General features: G+C 40.4%; 2 protein-coding genes across 4 annotated transcripts; both read right to left on the bottom strand.

The window, feature by feature from the left end:
• LOC111230116 (threonine--tRNA ligase, cytoplasmic-like) lies at nucleotides 1–15,348 on the bottom strand. 3 transcript variants are annotated; one of them, XM_022756702.1, is made up of 18 exons: nucleotides 15,271–15,348; nucleotides 8,951–9,132; nucleotides 8,745–8,859; nucleotides 8,365–8,486; nucleotides 7,764–7,872; nucleotides 6,863–6,927; nucleotides 6,632–6,710; nucleotides 5,888–6,034; nucleotides 5,674–5,772; nucleotides 3,948–4,117; nucleotides 3,692–3,854; nucleotides 2,965–3,102; nucleotides 2,391–2,468; nucleotides 1,592–1,692; nucleotides 887–988; nucleotides 701–773; nucleotides 439–553; nucleotides 1–269 (listed from the first exon to the last, which is right to left on the bottom strand). In XM_022756702.1, the coding sequence occupies exons 1-18, from the start codon at nucleotides 15,322–15,324 to the stop codon at nucleotides 127–129; spliced, it is 2,055 nt and encodes a 684-aa protein (XP_022612423.1). In that variant the 5' UTR covers nucleotides 15,325–15,348; the 3' UTR covers nucleotides 1–126. The 3 variants fall into 3 exon arrangements, with proteins under 3 accessions (XP_022612423.1, XP_022612421.1, XP_022612422.1); XM_022756700.1 differs by lacking the exon at nucleotides 15,271–15,348 and adding an exon at nucleotides 10,488–10,652; XM_022756701.1 differs by lacking the exon at nucleotides 15,271–15,348 and adding an exon at nucleotides 10,488–10,652 and having other exon boundaries at nucleotides 8,951–9,126.
• rprd2 (regulation of nuclear pre-mRNA domain containing 2) lies at nucleotides 15,328–27,810 on the bottom strand. The gene is made up of 10 exons (XM_022756699.1): nucleotides 27,615–27,810; nucleotides 20,770–20,899; nucleotides 20,461–20,636; nucleotides 20,275–20,327; nucleotides 20,036–20,162; nucleotides 19,267–19,442; nucleotides 18,626–18,905; nucleotides 18,224–18,478; nucleotides 17,524–17,691; nucleotides 15,328–17,374 (listed from the first exon to the last, which is right to left on the bottom strand). The coding sequence occupies exons 1-10, from the start codon at nucleotides 27,808–27,810 to the stop codon at nucleotides 15,348–15,350; spliced, it is 3,588 nt and encodes a 1,195-aa protein (XP_022612420.1). The 3' UTR covers nucleotides 15,328–15,347.
• Nucleotides 27,811–27,947: the final 137 nt, after the last annotated feature.

The raw sequence follows: 27,947 nt of genomic DNA, 5'->3' as shown, positions 1-27,947 counted from the left end.
TGAGTTATATGCTTTTATTATAAATTTTAGCAGCCACTTCTTCAGACGAAGCTGAAGTATAACAGCTTGAACATGTAAAACAAACATTAATTACACAAGTGACTCATTATTTCCTGGACCCTTTCCTCAAAACTCATCTTGGTTGCTCCTGGTGTCTCGTAGCTCTGTGAGGGATGTCAGCACCTCCTCTATCGGCCTCCTGCCCAGCTGTTTACCCCGTCTGCTCCTCACATTCACCGTTCCACTTTCACTCTCCTTATCCCCCACCACTGGGTAGAAAAACACGCAAACAAAATGCCTGATAGTCATAATCAAGTATGGTAACGTTAAAAGCGATGACTGAGGAGTTTGAGATTGTGTAGCAAATTAAAAAACAACAGTGAAAGGCTTTAGTGTATTATGTAGCCTTAATTTTCATCTTTAGTTATTCATCTTTACCAAATATGTAGTTGTACTGCGCCAGTTGAGCAGAGCGAATCTTCTTATTTAAGGTAGCTCCCTGATCGTCGCTCAAATCAGCCATGAAGAAAGCTTCACGGAACCGCTGGACCACCTTAACGGGAGAGAGGCACTTCTTTTATCTCTGTAGTGTGCTTTTGACTTTAACAAGCAAATTAATAATGACAGAAAAAAAGGTCAGAAAAGAAAGTACACTTGGTCTGCTGATGTACCCAAAAGGAAACCTTCATCATAGACTGACCTGCTTGGCGTATGACTCACTGTTGCCCCCCACAGGAATAACCATGACCTGCGCTGGAGACAACCACAGTGGCCTAGACGAGGTAAACACGGAGAGGTGATGGGTTATGGTGCAGCGACAGTATCATAAGAGCCTAATAAAAATGCATCTGACTTCATGTTGATGTGATCAGTGTCGTCTTCGCACCATTTCCCTCCAAAGTTTTCAGCCAGTATAGCGATCATTCTCTCCAGTGATCCCAGCACTGCTCTGTGGATCATCACTGGCCTGTGCAACTGTCCGTCTCGCCTGACAGGAAGTCAAAAAGATTCATCAATAGAGTGAGGGTTGGATGATATGACGATATAAATTAGACTACTGTTCACACTGTAGTAAATATCCTTTAGTATCTCTTAGATTAGGTCATTGTGTGCAATGCCGCGACTCAATGAGGCGGGTTGTTTAAATTATTTCTGCATTAAACAAAATCACTCCTTTCTGTTATTTTATGCATTAAGGTTTCTCAATTGCTTCTCTAGAAAATTTAGTATATCATGACATATATTGATGTTGAGATATAAAATGACATATATTGCGATGGAGGGTTTTATCTATAGTTATCCTGTTAAACTGTGTGGTCAAAAACACTTTATATAAGCAAGTAGGACGGACAAATAAGAGGCAAAAAGAGATTTAAGGCAGAAACCGGGAGTGAGCTTGTCTCAACTGGTAATTCAATGAAGGACCAATCTTTCATGATCAAATTAGGCTCCTATGCCTTTTTAACTTGAATAACAAGCATGAGTGTTTATCAAACAGACAAGCATGTGGTACTGAAGTGCAGGTTTAAAATACTGCAGATGTAGGAATGTTTTATAGACTAAAAGCCAAATGCAGAAATTTATGACTCACCCGACATACTGAAGATCAAATCTGATTGGCAGCTGAAAGTCCAACTGGATCGTGGCACACTGGTGTTGTCTGCCAATAGCATCTTTGATCTGGATGTCAATCTACAAAGAAGCAGTGTTTTAGTATCAGCTTTTCTTTTCCAGCCAAGAACTACAAACGTCAGAGCTCTGAGACACTGCAGGTGGCAAACTACATTTTTGTGGGCAGACATGGTTACAAATGAATTGCCAAGACAAACTGTTAATAGCTGATAGTGGCTAAGTCACCCTAGCTAGAGAACTTTGAGGAATGTTTGTTTGTTTAATGGACCATGTTCGTGTGTGTCTAACCCCACCCTGACTTCACCCACCTCCACTGTCTGTGACTCCACATGAGCTTGATCATGTAATATCTGCCTGACGCTGACTTCCTCTTCTCGCTTATGGACCTCTTGTACGACTTAACGTGAAAATGAAATTGCCTCAAAGAAAACCAAGGTCATTCTCAAGTTACACAGATTTTGCACGGATCATTTTACACTTGCTTTTTACCTGTGCTAAGTTAACCGCTGACCGTCGTACATTGATGAACAGACACGTATGACAGAGGTGTAAATCTTCTCATTTAACTCTCAACATGACAGCTCAGTGTAGTTCAGAACATGTTGAACTATGTACTGCTTTAAAGTAACAACAGTGAAAGTGAATAAAGTGAGTGGAAGACCAAAGATGTTTTGGCTGCAGGCATTGTGATAAACAATATTTAATCTTGTGGGTGGAAATCAGTTTCCTCTCCGTTACATGTTGCCCTTCCCACTGACCTTTGGTCCATAGAAGGCTCCGTCTCCTGGGTTCAACTCCCAGCGTTCACCAAAGTGCTGCAGACTCCTCTCCAACTGCTGCTCTCACACACACACACACACACACACACACACAGCCAGTAAGTAGGCTAGTAGAGAATGTAAGTACATTACTGTACATTATGATCGTCATGTTGGTCCTTATGTGTATATGTGCACGCGTGTGTGTGTGTGTGTGTGTGTGTGTGTAGGTGCTGGGGGAGCTTGGAACCATAATGTTCAATTACACTCAATTGAATCAGCTTAAATTGCTGCTGTGCCTATTTAAAAGGCGTCCATGGAGATTTAGAGATATATATCTACCCAGCAGCCCGACACGGAGCAGCGCTCTATTGGAAAGTACCACTCACATGATTGGATAAGTGGATATCATTATACTATTTCATTTTGTTTAAATAAGATTTTTTTCCTGTAGCTGTGATTAACTAGGTCCAGTTTACAGTATGTACACATTCAAAACACCTGGTTTTGTCAAGGACTACGTCTGCTTTTCGACATGCCACGAGATGATAAAGTGCATCTGAATGTTGTTTACCTGCTCAGCATTATCCCACTGTTCAGGCTCCCCTAGACATGGTGTGGGACGTGTAGACAGTTGGCAGTGGAAGGAAAACCCAAACACTTGATACACACTCCTCACAAAGTCCAAACAAGCCACAATCTCTTCTTCCAGCTGGAAAGAAAGAAAAAAATAAAAATTAAAAAAAAAACTGAAGACAAGCGTGACAAGAAGACCTCATAACATAAATAATGGGCTAAAAGCAACGGAGAGAATAAGCACAGGAGTTGAGAGTGTTAAATTCCAACCAAGGTGGGAAAAAAACACCCTATGTATTTACTGAAAAGCCCTGAACACTTCATAGATTGAATTAGTATTTCAGACACTAATATAGTAATGATTATCATGTGATCGTTATCTCTGTGAATTAAAAGGATGTAAACACAGGGGCTGCAGGCGCACAATCAGTATCATGGGAATGTTCCAGGTCTCTCCGTAGGGGGATCAGGATTACAGCCACATAGATACACATATGGAGGTGTAATGTTTGAACAGCACAAAGACCTTCATTCATCAGGGCTAAGGCCTCCTGGAATGTCTCAAGTTATTTGTACAGCCCATCTGATCACTGTAATATGGTTCCACGTGTGTCCCATTTACACTTTCTGTCCCAGTTGCTGCACCTTAACAAGTATGCTGTCGTCTAGAAAAGGTGAATCTGTTACAAAAAAAACGTCTGTGTGTTTATATGTGTAATGTGTACCTGCTCAGGTGCGCAGAAGATGTGAGCATCGTCCTGGCAGAACCTGCGAACACGAGTGAGACCTCCCAGCGCCCCGGAGAGCTCATTACGATGCAGTGCCCCGAAATCGGCCCATCGCAGAGGAAGCTCCTTCCACGAGCGAACTCGCTGCTCAAACATCAGACTAAACAGAAGAACGGCGAGTCAGCCACTGCAATAACACTTTCAATACAGTGTGTGTGTGTGTGTATGTGTGTGTGTGTGTGTGCGTATTCACCAGTGTGCAGGGCAGTTCATGGGTTTGAGAGCGTAGGTCTGAGACCCCTCTGAAGTCACAGTAAACATGTTCTCACTGTAGTGCTCCCAGTGGCCAGAGCGCTCCCATAATGCAGTGCTGTACAGAGTTGGGGTGACGACCTCGTTGAAACCTCGCCTTTGGTATTCACTCTATAATACATCAGGAAGGAAGCATGTGTGTGACACGGAGCGCGGGACAGGGTCAGACTGTCACAACAGTGTAGTAATTGAAGGCTAACGAGAGCAATATCCTGACGACCGATATGAACATGTGTATCCTCAGGACACAATCAACACAGCACATTTTAATATACATGTGTGTGTGTATGAGAGACTCATTATGTTTACATGGATGTTATTACCTCCAACAAGGAGGTTATGTTATCTCCACTGTCTGTTTCTTTCTTGGTTTCTTTGTCAGCAAAATTAAGCAAATAGTAGTGAACTGATTTGCACCAACTGATGCGCTCTCTGCGTGCCCTTCTAGCTGAATTATAAACCCAACGAAGGAAACACTCAGGCTGACAATTTTTTGGGAATCCTGTGGGTCACTGGATTCCTGTGGGATTCCCGCAGGATGGGAGTCAATTTCACCATCTGTCACGTGACCGATGGGACAGGAAAAAAAGTCAATGGGAGTTGGCAGGATGGGAATCCTAAATAACATAGATATGCACTTCTAATATAAATAAACGCCATTTTCTTTATTTTGAACATATTGCTAGTTGTTCTGTTGCCTTGTTCTTGTTTTTATTCTTTTTAATCCTCTCCTCTCTGCTGTGGTGGCTGGTTGCTGGTGTACGACGTGTGGTGCAGCCACCAAAAATCAGAGAGGCAGCTCACTGCAGAGCCAGTGGATCTGACATTGGAACGCCTTGTTTCACTCTTTCCAAACTAAATAAGTTTTGGCCAGACACACTAAGCTGCCGCTGTGCAGTAGTGGAGTAGACTGTGGACTAGAGTCTTGTCTGTATGCAACTGCCAGCTAGCAGTCTACCGATCGCCTGCATATGAGGCATTTAAGGAACATCAGTAAATTGTCAAATCTTCATCATCTGCAGCCCTCTCTACCAAGAGTAGAAACAAACTTGTATCTATGCGGCCGACAGATAAATGTTTCTGTTTGAGGTTCCATATTTTTCCCAGTGCTACCAAACTAAAAAAAAAACAAAAACTTTATTGCACCTTTTTTTTCCCTTTTTTTAAAAAAAAATTGCTACACAGGAGTTTACCACAGGAGCAGCAACACAATGTTTGTGTGAATTTGAGAATTGGAGGAAAGCTCTGACATTGTAATGGAATGTAGAGGTGGAGGCTTCAGGCATTAATTATGCTACAATTAGTTGCATGTGAATCAGAATGTGAATGAAACAGTTCAAAAAACCCAGAAATCATTTGATATTTTGAGAATATCAAAGTAGAGTTATTCCAACAAAGAGAGGCATGGTTGAATTTTTAAGCTTTTACAACTGAGCTATCAACTGGTATACCTGATATTTACCTGTTGTTCACGACAACACTGCTACCTGGTCCTGATGATGGTTTGAAAGTAAAACTAAAAGCTTGAAACTGCATTTTTGTCCCCTTTTTGGAGTAACACTACTCTTGTGCTTTTACGTAGAACAATGTCTAACGTCAGATTATTCACGGCCAATTACGGCACATGTAGTCAGTGACTGAGTGGGCAGTGAGTACTGTATGTTCACCTTAATGAAGTCAGTGAGTGTGTTGTAGATGTGGGCTCCTTTAGGCAGGAAGAAGCAACTGCCTGGACTGACATCATTGAAGAAGAACAGCTCCTGATCCTGTGCAAAAACATGGCATTTATGACCAGAAAACACATCTTTCAACAATAGATATTCACCCCCCTCTTTTTTTATCTGATCTTAATTTATGCACAAAATTTAGGTTTTGTCTTACCGTCCCAATGCGTCTGTGGTCCCTCCTCCTTGCCTCCTCCTGCTCTTTCTCCCACTCATTTTTGTCCTTCTCTGCTGGAAAGGCAACACCAAACAGACGCATCAAACTGGACGACTCTGTCTGATTGGCCAGGGTCACGGGCGACAACTGTGATGTTACAGAGAGGGAGAGAAAATAATGAGTGGACAAAGAGGTGGAAAGAGAGAGTGATGATCAGCCAGAAGAGGAAAGGTGCAGCGATGAGAGTAACAGCACATCTGATGGATGGCAGTGTGTTTGTAAGAGCCTAGAACAGGAAAATGGCCTCTGACAAAGACAACATCCTGCTGCTGGTATTTCCAGCGTGGCTGCCATGAAATTCCAGTCTTCCCAGTCAAAGCCCAGTATGGAAACCCCTCCCTCTCCCTGGATCAATAAAGACAAGGAAAATTCCATTTGCCCAGCATGTGTAACACACTATGGGCTGTGCCAAATGAGTCCAAATAAAACATATATTTAGAGATTAGATAAGATTAACCCAGGATTCATCTTTGATTATTGTGTGGGTTTTGTTTCTTATCTATTTTTATAAAAATGACTATTACAGAAGCAAAATGGTACTGGCCTTCAAGCCTTAAGCTGAAACTGGATAAAAGAGCTGATTCTCAAGGTGAATTTTAGGAGCAGTTGTTCAATAAAAATTCAAGAAAACAAGAGGAGAGAATGGAAGTAAAACCACAAAGAGGCAAACAGGGACACACACACCTGGAGCATCTTGAAGACTTTGAGGAGGCCAGTGTGTGGGAGGAGGGGGCCGTTGCAGACCCCTACGCTGTCTCCACACCTGAGTCACAAAGAAGGGATGAAACAGGTTTAATCTCTTTGTGAGAGTTCAGGAGACGCTGGCAGGTTAAGTCAACATGAGGCACTGTGTGTGTGTGTGTGTGTGTGTGTGTGTGTGTGTGTGTGTGTGTGTGTGTGTGTATTAATACATGCCTGTATACTGTGACAGTGGGGCCATTCATCTGCTCCTCAACAAGCTGCAGTCTCAACTTACTGCTCTATAACAAGAACACCCACAAAACACACAGACAATTCATATATTACCACAGTTTAATATGGACAGCAGGGATACAGGAGGGGGGCTAACCTCAGTAAGTAAACACTGGGGCAGTAGAACACATCACCAGCACACCATAAACAGGAGCCACTCCTACAGCGTGAGAAATATCACTGCTACTCACATTATCAAGGGTAACATGTATAAACAGTTACACAAGCTACTATAGGTACAGTCAGGGCAAATCATTGCTGTAAAATATTATGTTAATTAAAAAAACGTTAAATCAAGTTTATTGTCACAACACAATTACACCAATAAAAATTAGTGTAATTCTTAGGTGTGAGCAGGTTTAACACAATAAATGAAAAAAGTAATAAAGGTGAAATTTTAATATTAAGTATAAAACTCATAAAAAACACAGAAATAGTTTCACTGTGATTTACAAAGACAGGTATGCATGTGTAGAAGAAATTCCCCAGCCCTACCTGATTTATATAGTATAAGTGACATATAAGCACAAGAGAAGCCGCACAACCAATCAACTATTCAATGTCTTTTAACTGATTAATTATACATATATGTATTATTAGAATTAATCTTTTTCAAGGCAGACATTTTACATAATGTTGCAGCAAAAGCACAGGTGTAGTTTACACCATGGACTGGCAGCAATCCATTCAGTTTTGCCAGTTCCAGGAACCTGGTGACGGCGTTTTATAGAGCAGTTGTGAGCAAAAGTGTTATTAGTTACTGTGCTATTCTTGCTATGTTAACACAAAAATATCCTGTGTGAAACTGGTGTGTTGGTACAGCAGAGACACTGGTGTTACTGACCTGAAAGAGCTCTTGTACCTCTTCTGTATTCAGCTCCAGTCTGGACAGAGGAAGACTGAGGGCTGCAGCCTCCTTACACCTGTCCTCCACATCATTTAGAGACAAGGCACTGTGGGTAGAGACAGACTCAGGTAAAACATTGAAAACAGAAAAATCTGCAGCAGTAAGACACATCTAAGGGTATGAAGAATGAATCACAAGCTTCGAGATGATTATCAGGAAGGAATAGAGGTCTAGGGCTCTGTAAATATTGTGTGAGATGAACATTAATAATCCCTGTAGGGGAAAAGGGGTAAAGAGTGTAAAGTGTAAAGAGGCAAAAAAAAAAAACAAAAAACAAAACACAAGGCCATGATGGACCCTCTTCAAGAAAGAGAAGCCTAAAAACCACTGCCAAATATCATTTAAAGAATAATTCATTTTTGTGTAGGCCAGTTATTCTTAAAGCATTCTACAAGTGCAAATAGTCCACACAAGGACAGATGATATTGTGACAGATTTCACAGAGCACACAGTTGCGCCTAAAGAACAACATGTCCCTGCATCCAACACAGATCCCACTTGTGATCCTTTATCAGACATGATTACATGAATATCTTACCTGTTATCTAGCAGATGGTCACAGTAAAACCTGAGCTCTGATGTTCCTTCTCTGCACACCTCTGCACCAAAGGCCCTCTCTAACACCCCGCGAAGGACACACGCTCCTGTCCTCCACGCTGCCTAAAAGAGGGCAGGTGGTAGAGAGCAGGTTAGTAGATTTAATCTCTTAGTGGCATGATTGTCTTTCACTGGTGTTATATTTTAAGTTTACCCCACCCATCTTTGCCTGGACATTTCCACTGAGGTCAATAAAAAATGATTAGGAAAATAAAGAGGATGTAATCCCTTAGAATATTAAATTCCACCTTAAAAGAAAATGCTACATTTCAGACATCTAGAAGGATCTCAAGAGAGATTTAAGGGGAAATGTGTAATTACCTGTTTTCCCTCTACTGTGTCAAACCCAAGAAGTTGTAGTTCACAGTCTGCCTCTAGAGGTTGTCCAAGCTCCCACAGCTCCCCATTCACCTTACTCACCAACACTCCCTTCGCCCTGCAACAACACATGAAATAAAATTGTTGTGGCACTAAAGTTCAAATAAACACAATGAAATAAAACATTTCTGTGTAAATTATATATTTACCGAACACTCTGAGCAATTAAGAGAGGTGTGGTCACACCAGCTGTTCCTTTCACTGTCCGGCCATCAGCCAGTTGGATACTGAGGGGCTTCTCTGAAATTTCAACTCTCTTCTTACTGCTTTGTTTCTCCCTGAGTGATTCAAAGACTCGGAGTCGCTCAGATAAAACTGGGGACACCTGCAGCTGGACGGGAAAGACAGAGATAAGCATCAAAAGAGGTGAAAAGGAAGAGAGGATGATAAAAGTGAAATATAAAGTAGGACACACATGCAACTGGGAGGCATGCTATGATAGATATATAAACATTTCGAATAAAAAGGCCATTTCTTGGAGATTTTGGCTGTAACCATACATAAATTCTGACTTTCCCTCAGTTTAAAATCTGTATAATGGTAACATGATGGCATAGTTTTAAACTATTTTACTGTTCTGGCAGAGTGGATCCCTCACCCCTAGTTTACATTACATAGTACCCTCATTGATATATAGGGAGTGAACTAAGTATTCAAAGCACCTGTCAGTTTAATGCAACATAATTCAAACAGTCTCAAAAATGATTCCTCCAAAACTTCAATGAACACCTCTATAAGACAGTTTCAACTAAATTATAACCAAACAATGTGTTAAGGCTTCAGTTTTGTCTTTTCCTCATCGTAACAGCTGCATTATAGTAAATGATACCACAGTCCTAAGTTTAATTACCATTATATCTCACAAATTAAAAAACTAAAGCAAAGATAAATTAAATGCCTCTACATCACCCTGATGATTTTCCTATATTTTTTAATCACTCATTCCTAGTTAATATTAATTTGTGTATTTAATACTGACATACATATGTCAAATTATCAACTGGTAGGCATTCAGCCAAAAAAGAGAAAGTGGAAATTATGGGTGTGTTTATGTCCCTAAAGTCAAACACTGACACCTACTGTACATCAGGGCTCAAAATAACAATTATTTTTATTATTGATTTATCTGCCAGTTACTGTCTGGATTGAAGGATTATTTGTTTTGACCAGAAAAATTATGAAATTTGTGAAGAATGTCTATCTCAGTTTCCCAGAGCTCAAGACATCTTCTAATATCTTGGTTTGTTCAATAAATTAGATTAGATATTCAAGTTGCAATGATATGAAAGAGAGAAAAGCAGCAAGTCTAAGGTGCTGGAACCAGCTAATTCTTGCCATTTCTGCTTGAAAAGCAAATCACACGACTATTTGATCATCAAAATTATTGCATATTTTCTGTCAACTGAATCACTGATTATGGATTTCATCTGTACTTAGATATCCCAAGTATATAACTGTCCAAAAACCAAGTATCAGACCATGCCCAATGTAACTGAAAATCAAAGATGAAAACTATAGAAATAAGGTTTAAGTGGACATTAGTCACAGCACAAAACAGCTACATCTCCACAGTGGACAAACAACAACAGTTGCAGCTCTGTACACTGACAGCACACACACATACACACACTGTTAGCATAACGTTAGCTGTAGTTACTGTACTGCAGTAAAGACAGGCTTGCGCACCTTGCTGTACCTCCTGTGCGCGCGAAATGTCGCACGAGCTGCCGGCCGACAGACAACCAGCCGGAACAGCTGTGTCACCGCCATCCTAAACACACCTGCCTAAATAAACGCGTTCATTTCCAAAAATCCTACATTACTGTCCCCTTCTCTGTAAGCGGCCATTAGACCGGAAGCATGAATTAGGACAGCAGCACTGACGTCACGGGCGGAAAACTCTGACGCTGCAGTGAAGTAGCGTGCGCGTTCCCAAAAGTCCACACCAGAGCGCGCTTCCAGAGAGGAACTGCGCATATCGTTAAGAGCGGGACATCTGCAGTTGTTAGCTAAGATAGCAAATAATATCCCCATCTTAACACCTACAGCCATGCAGTCAGGTCAGGTACTTCAGACTGGATTAAATATGTGCTGATCGAAACAGCGCACACTTTAGGAGTTTACGACAGGTGCAGCGCCACACACAACCCATCCATATGGACAGGAGGTGGGATAAAATGCACCCACCCAAATAAACTTCACACACCGACCTGAAGACTGACCAGCAGAGTCTGTGAGCTCCATTATGGAGCTGCGCTCTTAGATTGAAGAGCTCACAGCTGTTACAGCTGCATCTAAAGTCTACTGGTTTGCTACCTGAAGCATTGGTATCTTTTAAATCAGTAATAGAGAAAATCTAACTGAATACAATTAGTATTTTACTCTCTAGGAAAACCATCTTCACTGTAGCTACTGTTCAAATAACTGACACATTTTAAAGTCAACCTCGTGGAAAGTATTACAACAAACACAAAATGCAAAAAGTTCTGCAATGTTAAAATTGACATCTAAATGCAGTGACCCCTGAATAAACTTTCTTACATGCAATAACGTACAAATTGACTGCGACGACCCTGCAGCGTTCAGAAGAAAAACTCAGTTCATTCTGACCAGGGGCGTGAGTATGTTTTGGTTTTCACCATTCTCAGAAGTCAACATTTGTACAGTAGTAACAGTAGTACAAGACTTAACAACTGAAGTTACCACTAAACTGCCACTTGGGGGAGCTACTATACTTTCAGAAAGAGTATTGTCCCTCTACATAGTAAAGAGATAACGACTGATATCAATACAATACATTTAAGCAACTAATGATATAAATACTGTGCATTCAGCCAGCGTTAAATAAGTTTTCATGTCACCAATTCTAACTGTCCAAAGCTTCACCAGTTAACTGTGGTTGGACCCAATTATTGTTAAACCTTGTGTGGATTTTAAAAGGTGGGACAAACTACTCACTTCACTATGTCCATGGTAAACTGAAGCACACACATGTATGAAGAAGGTTGGGATTATAAAAATGCTACATATTTTAAATTAAGAGGCCCTGTTGGCTTTTGACAGACAACTGCCTGAAAAGGAGAGCTGATAGGTTTGCCTGTGGTGCAGGTGCAGTGTAAGTATTTAACATTAAGAACAGTTTGGCTGTACAATTAACAACACTACACTCTTCACTGTAGAATAATGGCATAGACGCCATAATGAAACACTTCCTTTTGAATGTCTAGTGTAGCTGATGCTGAAGATGTTGATGCAACATGACTGCATTAAGTTAATTCATTCTTACGTCATTAACTGAATGATAATATGTAAAAAGTTGATCATTTAATTGATAACTGTACAGCCATTGCTTAAAGTGTTATTCTGTAAAGCTGCGACGGAGTTCATGGCTGCTGAATTCTGCAAATGAGGCCTATGTAATGATGGCCAATACCGAAGTGTAAAGCAAACATAAGTAGGGTTGCAACAATTTTAAATTACATTCCTAAAATATGGCTTTCCATCAACAGTGTGCATTGTAGGGTGCAAATGTCAGGTGGAAACAAAAAAGAGAGACAAATCAGTCTCCTCAAAGAGGTAATGAGAAAAGTCAGTTGAGGAAAAAAAGTTATAGAAAACAGCAAATCGCCCCCCCCCCATGTTAAATTAAGACAGTCAGTGTTGCAACCACAAACAAATGAGATATATTAAATGTGAGGAAAATTGATGCAAGTCACTCCATGAAAGCACTGACAAAAAAGTCTTCCTTATAGTAATGTGATATTCTCTGTAAAAAAAAAAAAAAAAAATTATAAATATGTATGCATATATTCACTGTGTCAAATAACTGCTGCTGAATGTGTGCATCACACCAGAAAGGATTGGACACTCAAAGACCAGTGATATAGCATCATTGATGAGAACAGCAGTAATAGCAATTGAACTTATCAAATATACACAGACCATCAACTTTGTCACTTCTTCAGTCATTTTCAAACTCATCTTGTCAAACTTGTCTTGAGGTCAAGGGAAAACAAAGAGGTTATTAACAGGGACATTATAAGTGTTGAACTTGGTAGGTGCTTAGTGAGCATAAATTTGTTTAACAATTCTAGCTTTCTGTGATCACACCAAACTAATTTGGGTTGATTATTAGCTGTTTGATTGTGTGACTGCAGAGATGACAGACATACAGTTTACAGAGTGGTAACAGACTAGTATAACAATCAGTAAAACATCAGAACTCTGATGATGTGCTAACACTGCAGTGACAAATATCCTCTTTGTTGTTACATTTTTACAATGTATCTCAATGCGTCTTGATGAACTGTATTTTCAAGTCAACTTGTAAATGAGCACAGGAGACAGCACACATTCCATGATCAGACAAACACAGGAGACATGAGGCTTTGACACCAACACTCAGCCTGCACCTCTCACTATGTGGATACACTACATCAGTGTAGGACAGAGAGCAGCATTATGGCAACAATTCCTGTACAAGAGGAAGGACTGCTGCTATTGTGCTGACCCTTTTTTTTTTCTTTTTTTTTTACTCCCAGACGTGTTGAGAGGTGCAGAAGTGTTTTTGAATGAAGCCATGTGAGCACAAGGGGGCTCGAGGGAGAAAGCATGAAATTAGCAAAGAAACAAAACAGAGGAAGGGGCCAAAAAAACTGGAGTATTTAAATAAACCATTTTAAAAACAATCATAATTGGCTCAAATCTCTTCACCCCCCTGATATCATCTGTGGGTGCTGCTGCTGCAAATGGTAAATTGCCACATCTATCTAGTAGAAAAATACAGCGCAAAAAATAGAGGCATTAAATGTTAATGTAATATGGAAATGGCAGCAGCTGTGTAGGTAAATGAAAACAATTTCTCTGAAAACAGGCTGAACATACAGCTGAACAGCGCAATGAATTAAAACAGCGCAATTTAAGTGATTAATAGTGACCAAATAAAATACCTCCCCCCCCAGTTGAATTGAAACTCTGGATTTTATTCAAGTCAGTACATGTTGAAGCCTAGCAAGAGTGTGGTTCAAACTGATATGCCTCCCCCCACCCACCATCCTCTACTGAGTATCTTCATGACCAAAGTCTAACTTGAAGCGCGCACAGGCAGACATTTATGTTAGAAATAAAAATACATATTATCTTCACCCTCCTCTTCTGCGTGGTGGTTTCAAAAGGAGGACAGAAAGGTGCGACAGATACTGCAGAGAAATTCTTCTGGAGCTAAAGCTTATCCAAGGCCTCATTCACAGTAAAGACGGGGTGCATGAGTGACCATCATTGTCCTCATTAACAGAAACAAGAGCTTGAAGAGAAAAAGCTGTATCATCTCAGTATTTTTATATTTACAAGCTTAGAAATATACAGTGGGGAGGGATAGAAAGGTGAAAAAGGTTGAGCAAGAGAAGAATATTATTTACAGCAGGTACTCAAGAAATATGATGTTAAATGTTAACCTCAGCTGCAACACAAATCTCAGCACTTCAAATGAGATATACCTTCTTAAGAGCACACAGCACACAACACACACACACACACACACACACACACACACACACACACACACTCATGGAAGAAGAGATTACTTTAGGACCTACTTTCATCACTTCAGTTAAATATTTTCAAAGCAATAGTTTGACATTTTGGGAAATTTGGTTATTCTTAGTAGACATAACTGTCTCGTAAATATGAAGCTGGTGATAGGAGACAATTAGCTTAGCATAAAGACTGTAAACGGGCGAACGGCTAGCCTGGCGCTGACTGAAGGTAACAACATCAATCCACCTTCTGTGGCTGGGAACGGTGACTTCCTGGAGTCCTGATGTTGCTGTGAGGTTTGTCAGGCAACCAGCAGAGACTCAATGAAGTCACTGCACCCAGACACAAAACTATCCCCCATAAAACCACTACTTGTAGCTAGCTGTTTCCCCCATTTACAGTCTTTATGCTAAGCTATGTTATTTGGCTGCTGGTTGTAGCTTTATATTTAGCAAACAGAGAATGATCTCTCAGCAAGAAAACAAAACATGCTTATTTCCCAAAATATCAAACTATTGCTTTTTGTCTCTTTTCCTATGTATCCCATGAGACCCATGCCTTTCCGTTTCACTCTCCTGGTCTCCCTCTCTTGGGTAGAGTAACTGAACAATCACACAGCTAGGCAAAATCTAAATAAAAGTATAGTTTCATTTCTGCTTGAACTATTTTTCCTTCCTATGGTTATGTCACTCTTGAACCAGACCTAGTGAAACTTTTTTTCTACGTGTATGGAGAAATGGAAAAAGGGACAGATTGAGGGTTGTTACAAAACACTATGCACTATGCAACTGATAACCTCTTTGCTATACTGTACAGTGTTAGATGACTGGCTGGCTACCTACCGAAAGCATGAAGATTTAATCAGCTATTTACACACGACTCAAGGTAGTTTAATTCAAGCTAATTAACAGAGTAAAGATATCTGGGCTCATACCAGTGGGGCTAACACACACACTGCGATGCTAGATGTGTGGCTTGCACTTCTCATTCAGCTTGTCATAGATGACCACTTCAGTAGCGTGGGGGGAGGAAGGGTCTCTTCTGCCCATGATGGAATGGACCACCTGTGAATGGAGGACCGGGCCGCTTGCCCCCACGAAACCCGCCCATGGGTGGATCTTGATTTAGCTGCTGAGAGGGGGTTCGGCCTCGCAGAAGAGGTCTCTGTGAGATGGGGACCGAGAGGATTGGGGGCCGAGAGGTGGGCAAGTTGAGGAGGGGAACGGGGTTAGAGGTTTGGGTGCGGGGTTGAGCTGGAGGACTAGTGGGGGCTTTCTGGAGGGGAGGGGCAGCGGATTGAGCCGAAAGGCGAGTGGGTGCAGTGTCGACTGCAGGGGAATTAGGCGTGGAGGGAGAGGTTGTGGAGGATGTGGGAGAGGGAGAGGGGGATGGAAGAGGTAGATTTAAAGGCTCCTTCACTCTGCCCAGTAAAGGTGGAGGGACACCAGGGGTACCTGGGCGGTGGAGAGGGGGTGCATGACGTGGTACAAAAGCCTCTTTAACTGTGCCAGGACGGGGCAGCTGAGGGGGCTCGCCTAGCAACGATGTCATGAGGGGTGGAGGGGCCACTTTGTTTCCTCTGGGCCCTACTCCACCTCGCTCTCCACCTTCAGGTCTAATTGGGGGAGGAAGAGATAGAGGACGGTCAACAGGGACTAACACTCCTCCCACCATGACTGCAGAGGGCACGACAGGGTGGTTAGGTGGAGGGGAAGGGCGCTGTGGTATGGGGGGCGGAGGGGGGCGGGGCATTGGTGGAGGACCACTGAAGAAAGGAGATGTAGGAGGAGGATGCTGGTGGAGTAGTGATGGAGGAGGGGTCTGGATATTCTCTGTGTGGTAGGGCATTTGGAACTGAGCTTGGGGAGGGGGATGTGAATGAGGGTGGGACGGAGGAGGGTGGAGATGAGGGAGGAGGAGTTGTGGGTGAGGAGGAGGCATGGAGGGGGTCATGTCCTCAGTGCCGCCCTGGCCAATGTTAAGAGGAGGGGGGACAGTATGGGGTGAGGGAGGCTGAGCTTCCATGTATTCCTCCTCTTCATACCACATCACTCCGCCTGGCCGGCCGCCAGCACCTCCCCCTCGCCGAGAGCCTCGGCCAATCACGCGGATGCTCTCCACCGTCTTGATACGCTCTCCGGTGAGAGGCCGGTTCGAGTAGCCTAGAGTTTGAATGGGTGCCCCTTCGGTGCAGGGCGACACTAGAGTCTCAATACGATGGTACTGACCCTCCTTCCCATCCCCACCTGGAGACTCTTGACCTCTCCCCTTATCCTCCCTTTTTCCGCTCAGCCCGCCGTCATCTGAGCCAGTGCTTGCTTTACGAGAGCTTGCCGAGAGTCTCCTCTCTCCCATCGCTCTGTTGATGCCCATCATCCTTAACTGACTGTGATGTCCATCTTTCTTACCCTTCATGTCATTACTGGGGGAGGAGGAGACCTGCCTCCTTACATTCATTGCTTCATCTTCCTTTAATTTTGCGCTGTTCTTCTTCCCAGCTCCATATCGTGAAGATGAGGACCCCAGAAAGTCTCCATCGTTGTTACTTCCTGATGGGGTGATCACCGCGTCCCAGGGTTCGCTGCGGTAGGCTGTGGGTGAGAGGTTATGACCTCCAGAAGACCCTAGAGATTCTGGCACACTCCCAGGTGTGTCCATCATCTCATCCTGGGTCGGCGTGCCAGCAGCCTCATCTCTCACTGGGGTCCCATCCACCCCGTCAGGACTTACATCACCTAGAGCAAGACTAAAACCTGGATTACCCTGCAAGAAACTGTTGATTTTTGATTCTAGGCTGGGGGGAGAGACAGAAGGAGCTGAGGAACGAGGAGGGGGTGGGGGAGGAGGGGACAGCTGTAACTCTTTCTCCCAGTCTCTGGTTCTCCCGGGCATGTCTCGTTTGAGGTTGTTCCCCAGACTGGGTTTTGTTTTTGGCGTGGTTGGGGTGAGTGGGGTTTTCACTGTGGATGATTCTGGGGAGGTTCGGGTGGGAGGAGCGGAGGCAGTGTTTGTCACACTTTGCAGGAGAGAGGACAAACCTGCACCAAGATAGAAACAAATGGGGGCAGAGAAAAAGAGATAATAATATAATAGACAAATAATATCCTTGTATATCATAAACACTGCACATAATATTGAATAAATGCCACTTGCAATTAAAAATACAAGCAATGTTTGTGTGTCTTACCTGGTGTGTTTGTTTTAGACAGGGCATTGAGTATGCCTTCAGGTGTGATGTCAACACGTGACAGGATGCTGGCCAGGGCAGGGCTTGGAGGGGTTGCTTTAGAGGCTGTCGATTGGGCAGAGGGGGTGGTGGGAGTCCCAGGCGATGGCCGAGGTGATGGACTAGCTGCTGAGAGGCAGGAAAGGATAGAGAGATGGGAAGATCAAAGCCATAGCATAAATCTCAGAAATGACTCAAGCGCATTAAATTGATCCAAAGCTCTCAACTTGAATTCTGCACTGGTTACATCATGCAGTGCAGGTGTGGATTTTTTTCAGGTCAGGGAAAAATGTATTTTTATAAAAGCCGGTCTGGACAGAATTCTCACATTTAACATTATTTAAAAAGGTTATGTAAATATATTTGAATCCTGTTTAATAAATAATTACAATCATTTGCGCAGTTTAACAATGTATCATATATCATCATGTATCACAACATTTCAAACCCCTTGATGCTAAAGAAAGGACAAAAAAACTTAAGTTAAGTTTTCAACAAGATAACACATACCTCTGGCAATGGCTCAGTATGTATTTGTCAGACATGACCATGTATTTAATTGTGCCTCAAAATGACTGACGGTCTTAGGGAAATTCTTAAATGCATTACTCCAACAGGCCTTGATCATTAGTGCACCATCTTCTCCCAACCCCAAACATACCTGTATTCTTCATGGCCGATGTGAGGGAGCTGAGAATGGAGCTGATCTTTCCCAAGTCCACCTTTGCCAGGTTGACTCCTAGCGGGGTGGTTGGAGTACTTTGAGCAGTAGCAGAGGTGGGAGTTCCTGGAGTGGCTGTGGCAGCAGTGGTAGCATTTGTCTTGGAAGCTTTCGTAGGAGTAGTTGGAAGCTTTGACGATGCATCTGACTTTGTAGCCTTGGAAACAGCAGCGGAGGCCTTGTCTTTCTTCTCATCTGCTAGTGAAAATAATTCAAAGAGCTTATACATTTTCAAATCTGAATCACAACCCTACAACTGGGCAGCCTGATATGGCTCTATATGAAGAAGAAAATGTTCAACACAGTGCAACCATAGATCTACAACACTCTGTAGCCACTAACCCCCTGCTGCGTCAGCTTCTTCATCAGACATATCCATGTCTTCCATGTCTCTGTTGTCACTTGGTATTTCTCCATCATCCATGGCCTTGCCATCCAGCTCTGGATCCACCTGGGCTCTGCTAGCTCCCAGTCCCAGGAAGGGTGAATCAGAGCCAGTCGGGGAGGGGGCATCTTCGGAGGGCGAGGGAATGGGGGAGTCCTCAGGTCCAGGAAGAGTCGACTTGAGGGAATCCAATTTCCTTTTAAGACTGGCCACACGGCTGGCAAAGGCATTGTATGCCTGGGCAGAAAGAAAGTAGGGGACACAGAATTAAATGGGAAAATAAAAAGGTGTTCAAATTAACTTGCATCTATTGTAACGTTTATTTGTTTTCTAGGATAAATTCACAGTCATCCTTAAAAGGAAAGGTATTGTTACAATAAATGTCTAGGGTCATCATACTGTTTATGAGTTTTCTTTTGAAAGAGAGAAACAATGACATTTCAAGTTTTCAAGTACCAAATAACTGTCTACTAAACCATTTTCAATTCCTCTCCTCAAAAACAAATTCTATAGATCTTTATGTCTTTAGATTTTCACAATGAGCCCTGTAAGCACTACCAGGGAAAGTGGCGAAGCAATAATTGGATCCAATACTCACATTGGCCACAATCTTAACCTCCTTGTACTGCATCTCGTAGAAAATGTCTGCGTTTCCCAAAGCTTCCAGCAGAGGAGGCCCTGTTTTCAACTCTTTCTCCAGGAAGCTGACAAACTCCTGCAGCTTCAAACTGCCATCCTCAAAGTCCTTAGCAAACTTGTTGCCTCCTGCCTTGTCTGGAGGATGAGACAATTGACAAACAAGCAAAAAAGTCAAATACAAGGTTTCTTCTGTACAAAGAAGAAAATTGCCTTATGTCTTCTAAAAATTATTCTATTCATAATATAGTTCCCTTTAACTTCTGTAACTTCACAACTATGTAAAATAAAGAAGTAATGTCCACTTCTTATGGATAATCGATATTTTTTGGATATTATTGGACCTAAATGTGAATTTATCTGTCGAGTAAAACTAACCCAAAACATTCACGTGATATTTAAAGACAAGTCAGTGTTCCCATGGTTTACAGCAGAACTTATATACTGAATCAACAGCACCAGTTAAAGAAACCCACCTTATTCAGGGTAATCCTAGACATTACTGTGAACCATTTTCATTTGAACAACTTTCTACTTAAAAATTTACAGAAATATTACATGGACCTCTCTAATGTACCTGCATTTACATCTCCATGAACCTACATCTACCCTCCATGAAGAAGGTACAGATAAAGTAGTATTAGAGTAGTCGAGTATGTTTGGGGTTTAAGACATAAAGTGCACAGGGTAATAAAGGTGTGATGATGCAGAAATAAGCTGTGACATCTGACCTTTAAGTCTCTTGAGGGCCTCTGTGCTGCAGACATCCACTCTGAGAGCCGCCAGCTGCTTCTCTCTGAACTCTTCTTCTGCAACTGCTCTCTTATACTTCGACAACTGTTCAATGAGGGAGTGAGGCTAGAAAAGAAACAGAGTACAAATCAAAATGTAAATCACTGACGGCACTGTCTCAGACATGTTTACATCATAAGTCTTGCAAGACAAAGCTAACACAACACAAACGACTTACTGTGAACTCCGCTACGATCTTGGACTTGAGGGCAGCTTTGGTGTTCGTTGGGGCTAGAGAATAAAAGTCAAATATAAACTTAACACATACACTTACTACTGAATCTGGAAATAATTTGTAATCTATTATTAGTTGGCTAAAACTTATTGCACTTTTAGATTTGATTAACACGAGTTACACACTGACCAATTGCAGGTGGAGTCTCCTTTTCTTTCTCCTTTTCTTTTTCCTTGTGCTTCTCTCGCTCCTTTTCCTTTTTGTTGAAGCTGGCTTTGAACTGGGCGATGACCTCCTCGGGATAAACACTCCTCTCCTCCCAAATTGAAAAGATCCTCTCCACTGACTTGCGTACCTTTCCATCTCTGACATTGAAAAATGACAACACAAGATGACACATTTCTTTTTTAAAACCAGTAATAGCCATATATATTGAAACAAGAAACACATCTACTACTACCCCAGTACTACAGGTGAACACCAACACTGAGTACCCACTTGATGAGCAGGATAGCATTAGGAAGGACCTCTGCGAAGGCTGAACGAAAGACAATGGCGTTCTTTCTTTTGCAGTTTTGAATCACATCATTGGCAAGGTAAAAGAGATTCAAGCGATGATTATTGTCAGCTGAAAAAAAGGAGACAAAGAACACAGCATAAGATTAAGGGTGTAAAGGTGTACTGTGGTGTCCTGATACTGGAGTGGTTAAGACACATACACACAACTGTCTACCTCTGAACTATCTGTTATTAAGTAAGTGCAAAAATTAGTACATGAAAGAGTATGCATTACTCCAAAGGGCACAAAATGTAAAACATGATTCAGGGCTAGAGGCAGAATGATAAATGGATATTGGTCGACAGTGACTTATCACAGACATATTGAATCAATGTAAAATGTTATAAGCAACAAGAAATTTCTGTACAAACAAAGTTTATAACATAGTTCACCCATTAGAGAGCACTGACAAATTCATTTTTCAACAGAAAGTTGTTCTACTTAGTGTGCATCTTAGTCTCAATTCTTAAAAAATGATTATGAAATGAATTTTTTTTTTTTTAAATCTGCTAATGTATTGCTTTTTGAAAATTTGAAAAAATTAATACCACAACATATTCTGACAACTGGGGTCTATACTCACTCCAACATGCATTTTTACAAGACTCACAAAAGGACATTTTCAAAAGATTTTGCACCATCATGTGATCAGCTGTGATATGCCACTTTGCAAACTTGCCAAGTAATCATGAAATCATCAAATGCTTTGTGTATAATTGCCTTAAGTTATACATTCTGTATTATGTTGTGTTTATCCAGTGTACGTCAAAATCAGCCTATAATAACGGTCTTTGCCTTTGTGTGAATTGGGTTTCATCCAAAAGCCTTTATGGCATTCAGATTACCTAAACCTAGAAACAGCTATGATTAAACAGGAGGCTGAAGACTGTGCCTGCTTTACTGCTTTAGTTCAGTCATAGGTCTGGAAATATGTCTCTATGATCACCTAACTTTAGTATTAAACCATCATCCATTCATTCATTTCCAAAAGAAATACAATATTGGCAAGGACACAAACATTTCTACTGCTTCCTAAAATAGATTTAGTAGCCTGATTTTTACCAGGCAGGATTAAATTACAGCCAGTTAACACAAACTTTAGCCAATATTCTCTGCATTTCAGGAAGAAAATTATGCCTTTAAATTCCTCTACTATGTCACATTTTGTCAAATTTCAGATGCGACCACCCTGGTTGGTCTAATATTTCTGTACCATTAGTAAATCACTTCAATAGTTTGATCGAATAGTAAACAAAAGAGGAGACAAAGTGCTACAAGTAAGGAAAATATTCAAACAACTGCAATTACAACCTGGAGTCACACAACATGGGCTTGTCACAGATAAGGTATGTCATATAAGCATTAGAAGAGCTTTTTTTTTTTTTTTTTTTTTTTAAAGAGAAATCCGATTCATTGAGAGATTCTTACTGTAAAATGTATGAGTTCTTTTACTTCTAAATATCAGTAATAATGTTAACCCCAAAATGTATCAGGATTTTAAAGTAAACACAACCTATACCATTGCTTTAAACACACAATAATGAGGGTTCACTAGAAGCCTGGCTGACATTAAAGCATTAAAAAATTTTTTTTTTATCAAAAATCGATTTACAATAATAGCTGAAATGAAAATAATGTGGAACGTGTATCTACATGGCATTGTGCAACAAATGAGAATGCATAGACAAACACACAACAGTTATGACCACCAAAACACAGGAGCAATTACAATCTCCATTGAGATGTGTCTGAAACCAAAAGAACATACCTGCATCCTCATCTCAAACACTTAGATAAAAGTTGCTTGAACAGCAAGGAGCCACACAAGAAACACAGTCAACAGAGAAGTTTCAAATATCCACAAAGTCTACACCAGCAAAGTATAACTGAATATGTCAAATATGACATCTCATTTGTGTATCGGTGTGCTTTTAAAACATTACAAAACTATCTGCTTGTTGCTCATTTCCCCCCTGGCACAATACAATTTGGAAAAAGTCAAAAAATCAGTTTCTGTGATTTGTATTGTACAAATGTCAAATGTCATGGCAAAAGTACTGCCTTTGGACAGCCTTTATAAATCTAAATTAGACCTGGATAACAGACTGTTAAATTATGTTTGATGTATGTTTCCCTTCAGCACTCTAAAAAGAAACAAAGAATATTCAGTCAACTGAACACCTTCTGAGTTGAAATAATAAGAGTCAAGTAAAATTTCTGATATAGGGCATGCAGCAATAAAATTAACAAATTATGAACTTCTTCTCAAATCCAAAATAATATCTTCTATTACTCTATCTTACTATTACTAGAATATTTTTTGTTCCCTTATGATGTATGCACCTAATTTTATTATTTAGGATCAGTCACAACCACAAAGACATTACATGGATTATCTGATAACCAGCATTAATTTGAATAGTAATTTAACTGTAAATTTGTGTGTGTCAGTTCTGTCAGAAATGTTCTAAAACACAACACTGAAGTCCTCCTGTACGACACACATGAAACTATGCTGTACCTTAAAGGGTAGGTTCTGAATTTTTATCATCCTCTCTAAAAGTAAAAAATCTCCACACTAGTAACATCACTTATCTTAAATGGGAATTAGCTTATTATTCCATTATTTTAACATTGTAGTACTTCAAAGTATCAAACAAGCACATTTACCAAACACTAATACTGATACGACAGCTAAGACTGGTGCACAAACACAACTAATGCTACAAATATCCCAAAAATGGGATGTTGGCTCTGAGGCATGAAGGCATACTGCCAGGTATTTAGATCATTTCAGGCACTCCTCCTCACATGACAAGCTTTTCTTTCCTCAACTGCATTGAAATAAAATAGAAGATGAAATAACATGCTAAAATAAATGCAAACTAATGTTTACCTGCAAGGTAGGGAAACAGAAAAATGTGCTTCGGAAACTGGCTGACACAGATAGTCCTTAGACAAAATGCATCAGCTTCATACCCTTTGAGACATATATAGGTCATTTTCTGACACAAGACCAAACATTTCATAGTCTAGAACCAGCAATAAATGATGATCGGTAGATTGCCTCTTGGCACTGCTCTCCATCAGACAACAGTGGCTCAGCCAGTGCACAGCAGTTCATTGTGTGTTGTCAGCATAAACTTTTACCGTGCATTCCTCTGTTGGCACGGATGCAGCGGGGTATTATTAAAAAATAGCCAAATAATGATTTGAGCCGCGCTGACGATTCAACTGGGAACTCCCTAATGGATAATTCAAATCTAATAATTCTAGGGCTGAGGCCTAGAAAAGATCTTGTCAATATGCGTTTGCTGGTGTTGTTCCTGCAAGCAAGACACTGTACTTGAAATTGCACATTTAAGAAACAAAGATTTCTCTCTAGTGAAGATTTCAAAATGTCTATAACTTCTTTGGCTTTCACCATTTGTAGTGATGTCTTTTAACACTTATAAGTTACACATTTAACTTTAAATCAACATTTCCATACAGAAATATTGACTGTTCCTAGCATAATTATCTTAATGTAGTTTTCATGTACTTTTTCTTATAGGATGTTGTGATATTTTTAAATATACACACATTGTGTTGGCTTCCATACATAATGAAAGCAAATGCAGTCCAATAATCTGTTAAACCCCCTTCATAAAGTTTAACAACACATATCAGAGTTGGTATTAAGCACAATTACAGGCCCTCAATCCTCATACAAACTAAACAAAGTTTGACAGCTGGCGATTCTTTTCAAACAAAGATGGGAGCTAAACTTTTCTATCTACCACCACAATGATGAGTTATTAGAAAAATACTTTTTTATGACTGTCCAATAATTCATGGCATACACAGCGAATATCTCTTTATCTTCCACAAAAATATATAGATGATTTTAAAAAAGCATATGTTCAAAATCATCAACTGGCAGACAAAATTTTACAACTGGTTTGTGATGCTTCTAGCTTCACTCTCTACTTATTAACAACATAAAAAGTCATTAGCAACGCCCATTATATTCCATCCTCTATTAATCAATATCAGTGGCCAAAGAACAAAATATATCAGTGGGAACCTCTATTGCTTTCTCTATTCTGCCAACATTCAGCTAAGAACCAGATGAAATTGGTGTAAACCTACTCAACTATTCATCACTCCTGGTTTTAAAAAACAATCAGCTAAAAACAATAACTCTTCTACAAATTTTTAGAAACTCTAAGACACCATGCACATTTCTGTAAAGCTATGCTATAAGACAGCTAGATGCATCCTGTATGGGATATCAACAGTTGTACAAAATACCAACCAACTCACACTAGTAAGGAAGATCAGTCATCACATTACTACAACATACTGCACATAAACTCAAACCCTGCAGTAATTTTAAGTTTGACTTTTGTCAAATATTAAAAACAAGCAAGCATTGAAGTTCATTCTTGAGCTTTGAGAAAACACGTTGACAGGTACATTCTTAATACAATATCCAGATGCTAGCTTTTCCCAGAGCTTCCAACTACATGTATCAATCTTCATCACTAAATGGATTTTGTTCTTTTGAGATGTTTGTCAAACCAGTGAAAACAATGACGGAAAAAGCCCACGGAATTGCTCATTTAAATAATGAAGCTGCAGGACACCTCTGATTGCTAATTGCAGTATTTCAAGTGCTGCATGCAGGACTCACAAAACTTCATTGACAGTAGCTGGGAGTCACTTCCAAAGTGTTGTGTTTTAATTAGAGCTGTGACGATCAGTATATTAATCGATTAGTCTGCAGTAATTAATCTGCAGCTACTTTAATAATCAAATTATCGTTTTTAGCAATTATTTTAAGGAAAAATGGCAAAGACAAACTTTCTCTGGTTCCAGCTTCTCAAATGTGGTGATTTGATGCATACAATTGTAAACTGAATATCTTTGGGTTCTGGACTGTTTGTTGGACCAAACAAGCCATCCAAAGACATAGCTTTAGATTCTGTGAAACTTCAATGGGCTTTTTTTTCCTTTTTTTTTTTTTTTTTACTATATTCTGTCATTATTTAGACCTAAACAAATAATCAAGACAACAATTGGCATGTTAATAAAAATAAAAAAAACAATTGTTAGTTGCATCCCTATTTGTAATGTCTACATAATTTCTTGGTTCAAATGCAAAAGTTTTTCAGACACAACTGCAATACAGTAAATAATTGATGCTTTAAAGTACCGTTTCACTTAGGATTTGGTGCAAATGGCACTAGATTTGGCAATATCAGCAGTAACAAAATCACTTGACTGATACTAGAATGCTTTTAAAAGCAGGTATCAACCACAACTGGTAGTATAAAATTATACTGTTAGCAGATCTCAACTGCATAACTGGGAATTCCAACATTCAGCAACATAATAAAGACGACTCTGAACAGATTAGTGAAAGAATGCAGAAGACCCCATGATATAGAAATGAGGTCAAACACTTATCAGACTTCAGTGACACTAGTCTGCAAAGACTATTAGGCGTGACTCTGTAGTCCTACTTTACCAATAATGGATATATATCCAAAATGTTTTCTTTGTTTTAACTTTGATATAACCAACCTAAATCACCTATCACGTTTAAATTACTTGAATACCTTTTACAACAAGATACCACGGTGACAGTAAGATTACATTAACTTATGAAGTTAAACTGCTTCCATTTTTACCAGTGGTCAAAGTACTCCGATCTTTTGTTTACATAAATGTAGCAATACCACAATGTAGAAATACTCATATTGAAATCCTGCTAGCAAAATTTAACTTCTGTAAAAGTAGTAGTAGTTAATAATTACTGTGTACGTCACCTCAGTGTTGCTACTGCTAAAGATGGGGTTCATAAGTAATGCATTATGATGCATTTGATGAACATGTTTTATATTATATTTATATTAATTTGAATCTGCAGTTAACCAAAATAAAATAAAGGTAGGGGAGTAAAAAGTACAATACTTGTTTATGAACTATAGTTGAGTTATAGTATAAAATGTTACTCTAATGCAAATGAAGTATAAGTATATCAAAACTGAAATTAAATAAAATACTTCAGTAAATGTACTTTTAAAAAGTGTTATATTTTCATGGCTGCTGTAAGGTGCATCAGCAAATTACAATGTGACACCAAACGGTGGCTCAGTTGTAACTCGTGGTGTTCTCCATAGTCATCCTGTTTTTTGTTTTATTTTGTTTTTAAACGTAGCATTGGCTCTTAAAATCTGCTTTGGGTAGATTCTCCCTTCTTCTCTGCTTTTATAAAAGTAGCCAATTCATCAAGAAATGAATCCTGCATGTCAGACCACAACATAACTTGCACACGGATCAAACTGCAGAGCACCGATTAAAACTGACATGTAACTAGATGTAACAGAACACGTTGTAACCACCTTTATCTCATGAGTTCATAATTTGAGATAAGCAGTGCATGGTAATTCTTCGTGAAAAAGCAGAATCATGTCCTTCCAGAGTGTGAACCCCGGGAGGCCCAACGGTAAACAGTGCTAGCAGGGAGGCGTTAGCTTAGCTAATATTAGCGGCTAATTGTAAGCAGTGATAACAACGTCAATGTTGCCTTAAAAAGATGCAGTCGATTTAAGATTAAAATTCCCGTTGGGAATGAATCACCATCGTTTTCTGGTGCACTCATTCGCCCTGCACTTGACCAAAACCTACTACTAGAAGCTACAGCAGAGTTTTGCAAGCTGATAAGATGATCATGGGTTTGAATTAGCTAAAGTGAGCTAGCTAGCAGGTTAGCTTCAGCGGCAAGCTAGCTACTCACATTTCTTGAGCCACTTCATCCAATAACGAACGATGAGGCCGTGGTGCTTCTTGTTTTCAATGCACCAGGTCGAAAGTCCCTGTATTGACTCCATAGTGTTGGATACTCCCTGAAACCGCCGGTCCAAAGACGCTTCCAGAGCAGCGGTAGAGCTGCGGGCTCCGTGGCCGCTTGCAGCCCCAGAACCGGCCGCCATCTTTCCAGCTCTGTCTGTTGATCGCTCGCTGCGGACGAGGATGAAGGAGCTAATGTAATGAGAAAACACGCCCCCATGTTTTACTTTGCCATTAACACACAACTGTATTAACAAAAACAAGCTACAGTCCTAAAACA

The sequence above is a fragment of the Seriola dumerili genome, unplaced genomic scaffold (assembly GCF_002260705.1).
Source record: "Seriola dumerili isolate Sdu_G_001 unplaced genomic scaffold, Sdu_1.0 BDQW01000258.1, whole genome shotgun sequence".
NCBI classification, from domain to species: Eukaryota; Metazoa; Chordata; class Actinopteri; order Carangiformes; family Carangidae; genus Seriola; species Seriola dumerili.
The sequence above is the reverse complement of the archived record's forward strand: the minus strand, read 5'-3'. Positions and strand labels throughout refer to the sequence as shown.

Excerpts from the sequence above, each read along its gene's own strand:
- LOC111230116 (XM_022756700.1), bottom strand. The coding sequence starts at position 10,571 with ATGGCGGTGACACAGCTGTTCCGGCTGGTTGTCTGTCGGCCGGCAGCT. Across the intron at positions 6,711-6,862 it reads CCCACTGTCACAGTATACAG|GTGTGGAGACAGCGTAGGGG; the intron begins GCATGTATTAAT and ends TTTGTGACTCAG. Across the intron at positions 774-886 it reads GAAAACTTTGGAGGGAAATG|GCCACTGTGGTTGTCTCCAG; the intron begins GTGCGAAGACGA and ends TACCTCGTCTAG.
- rprd2 (XM_022756699.1), bottom strand. The coding sequence starts at position 27,810 with ATGGCGGCCGGTTCTGGGGCTGCAAGCGGCCACGGAGCCCGCAGCTCT. Across the intron at positions 20,900-27,614 it reads GATGAAGTGGCTCAAGAAAT|CTGACAATAATCATCGCTTG; the intron begins GTGAGTAGCTAG and ends CCTTTTTTTCAG. Across the intron at positions 18,479-18,625 it reads AGAAGCTGACGCAGCAGGGG|ATGAGAAGAAAGACAAGGCC; the intron begins GTTAGTGGCTAC and ends TTTCACTAGCAG.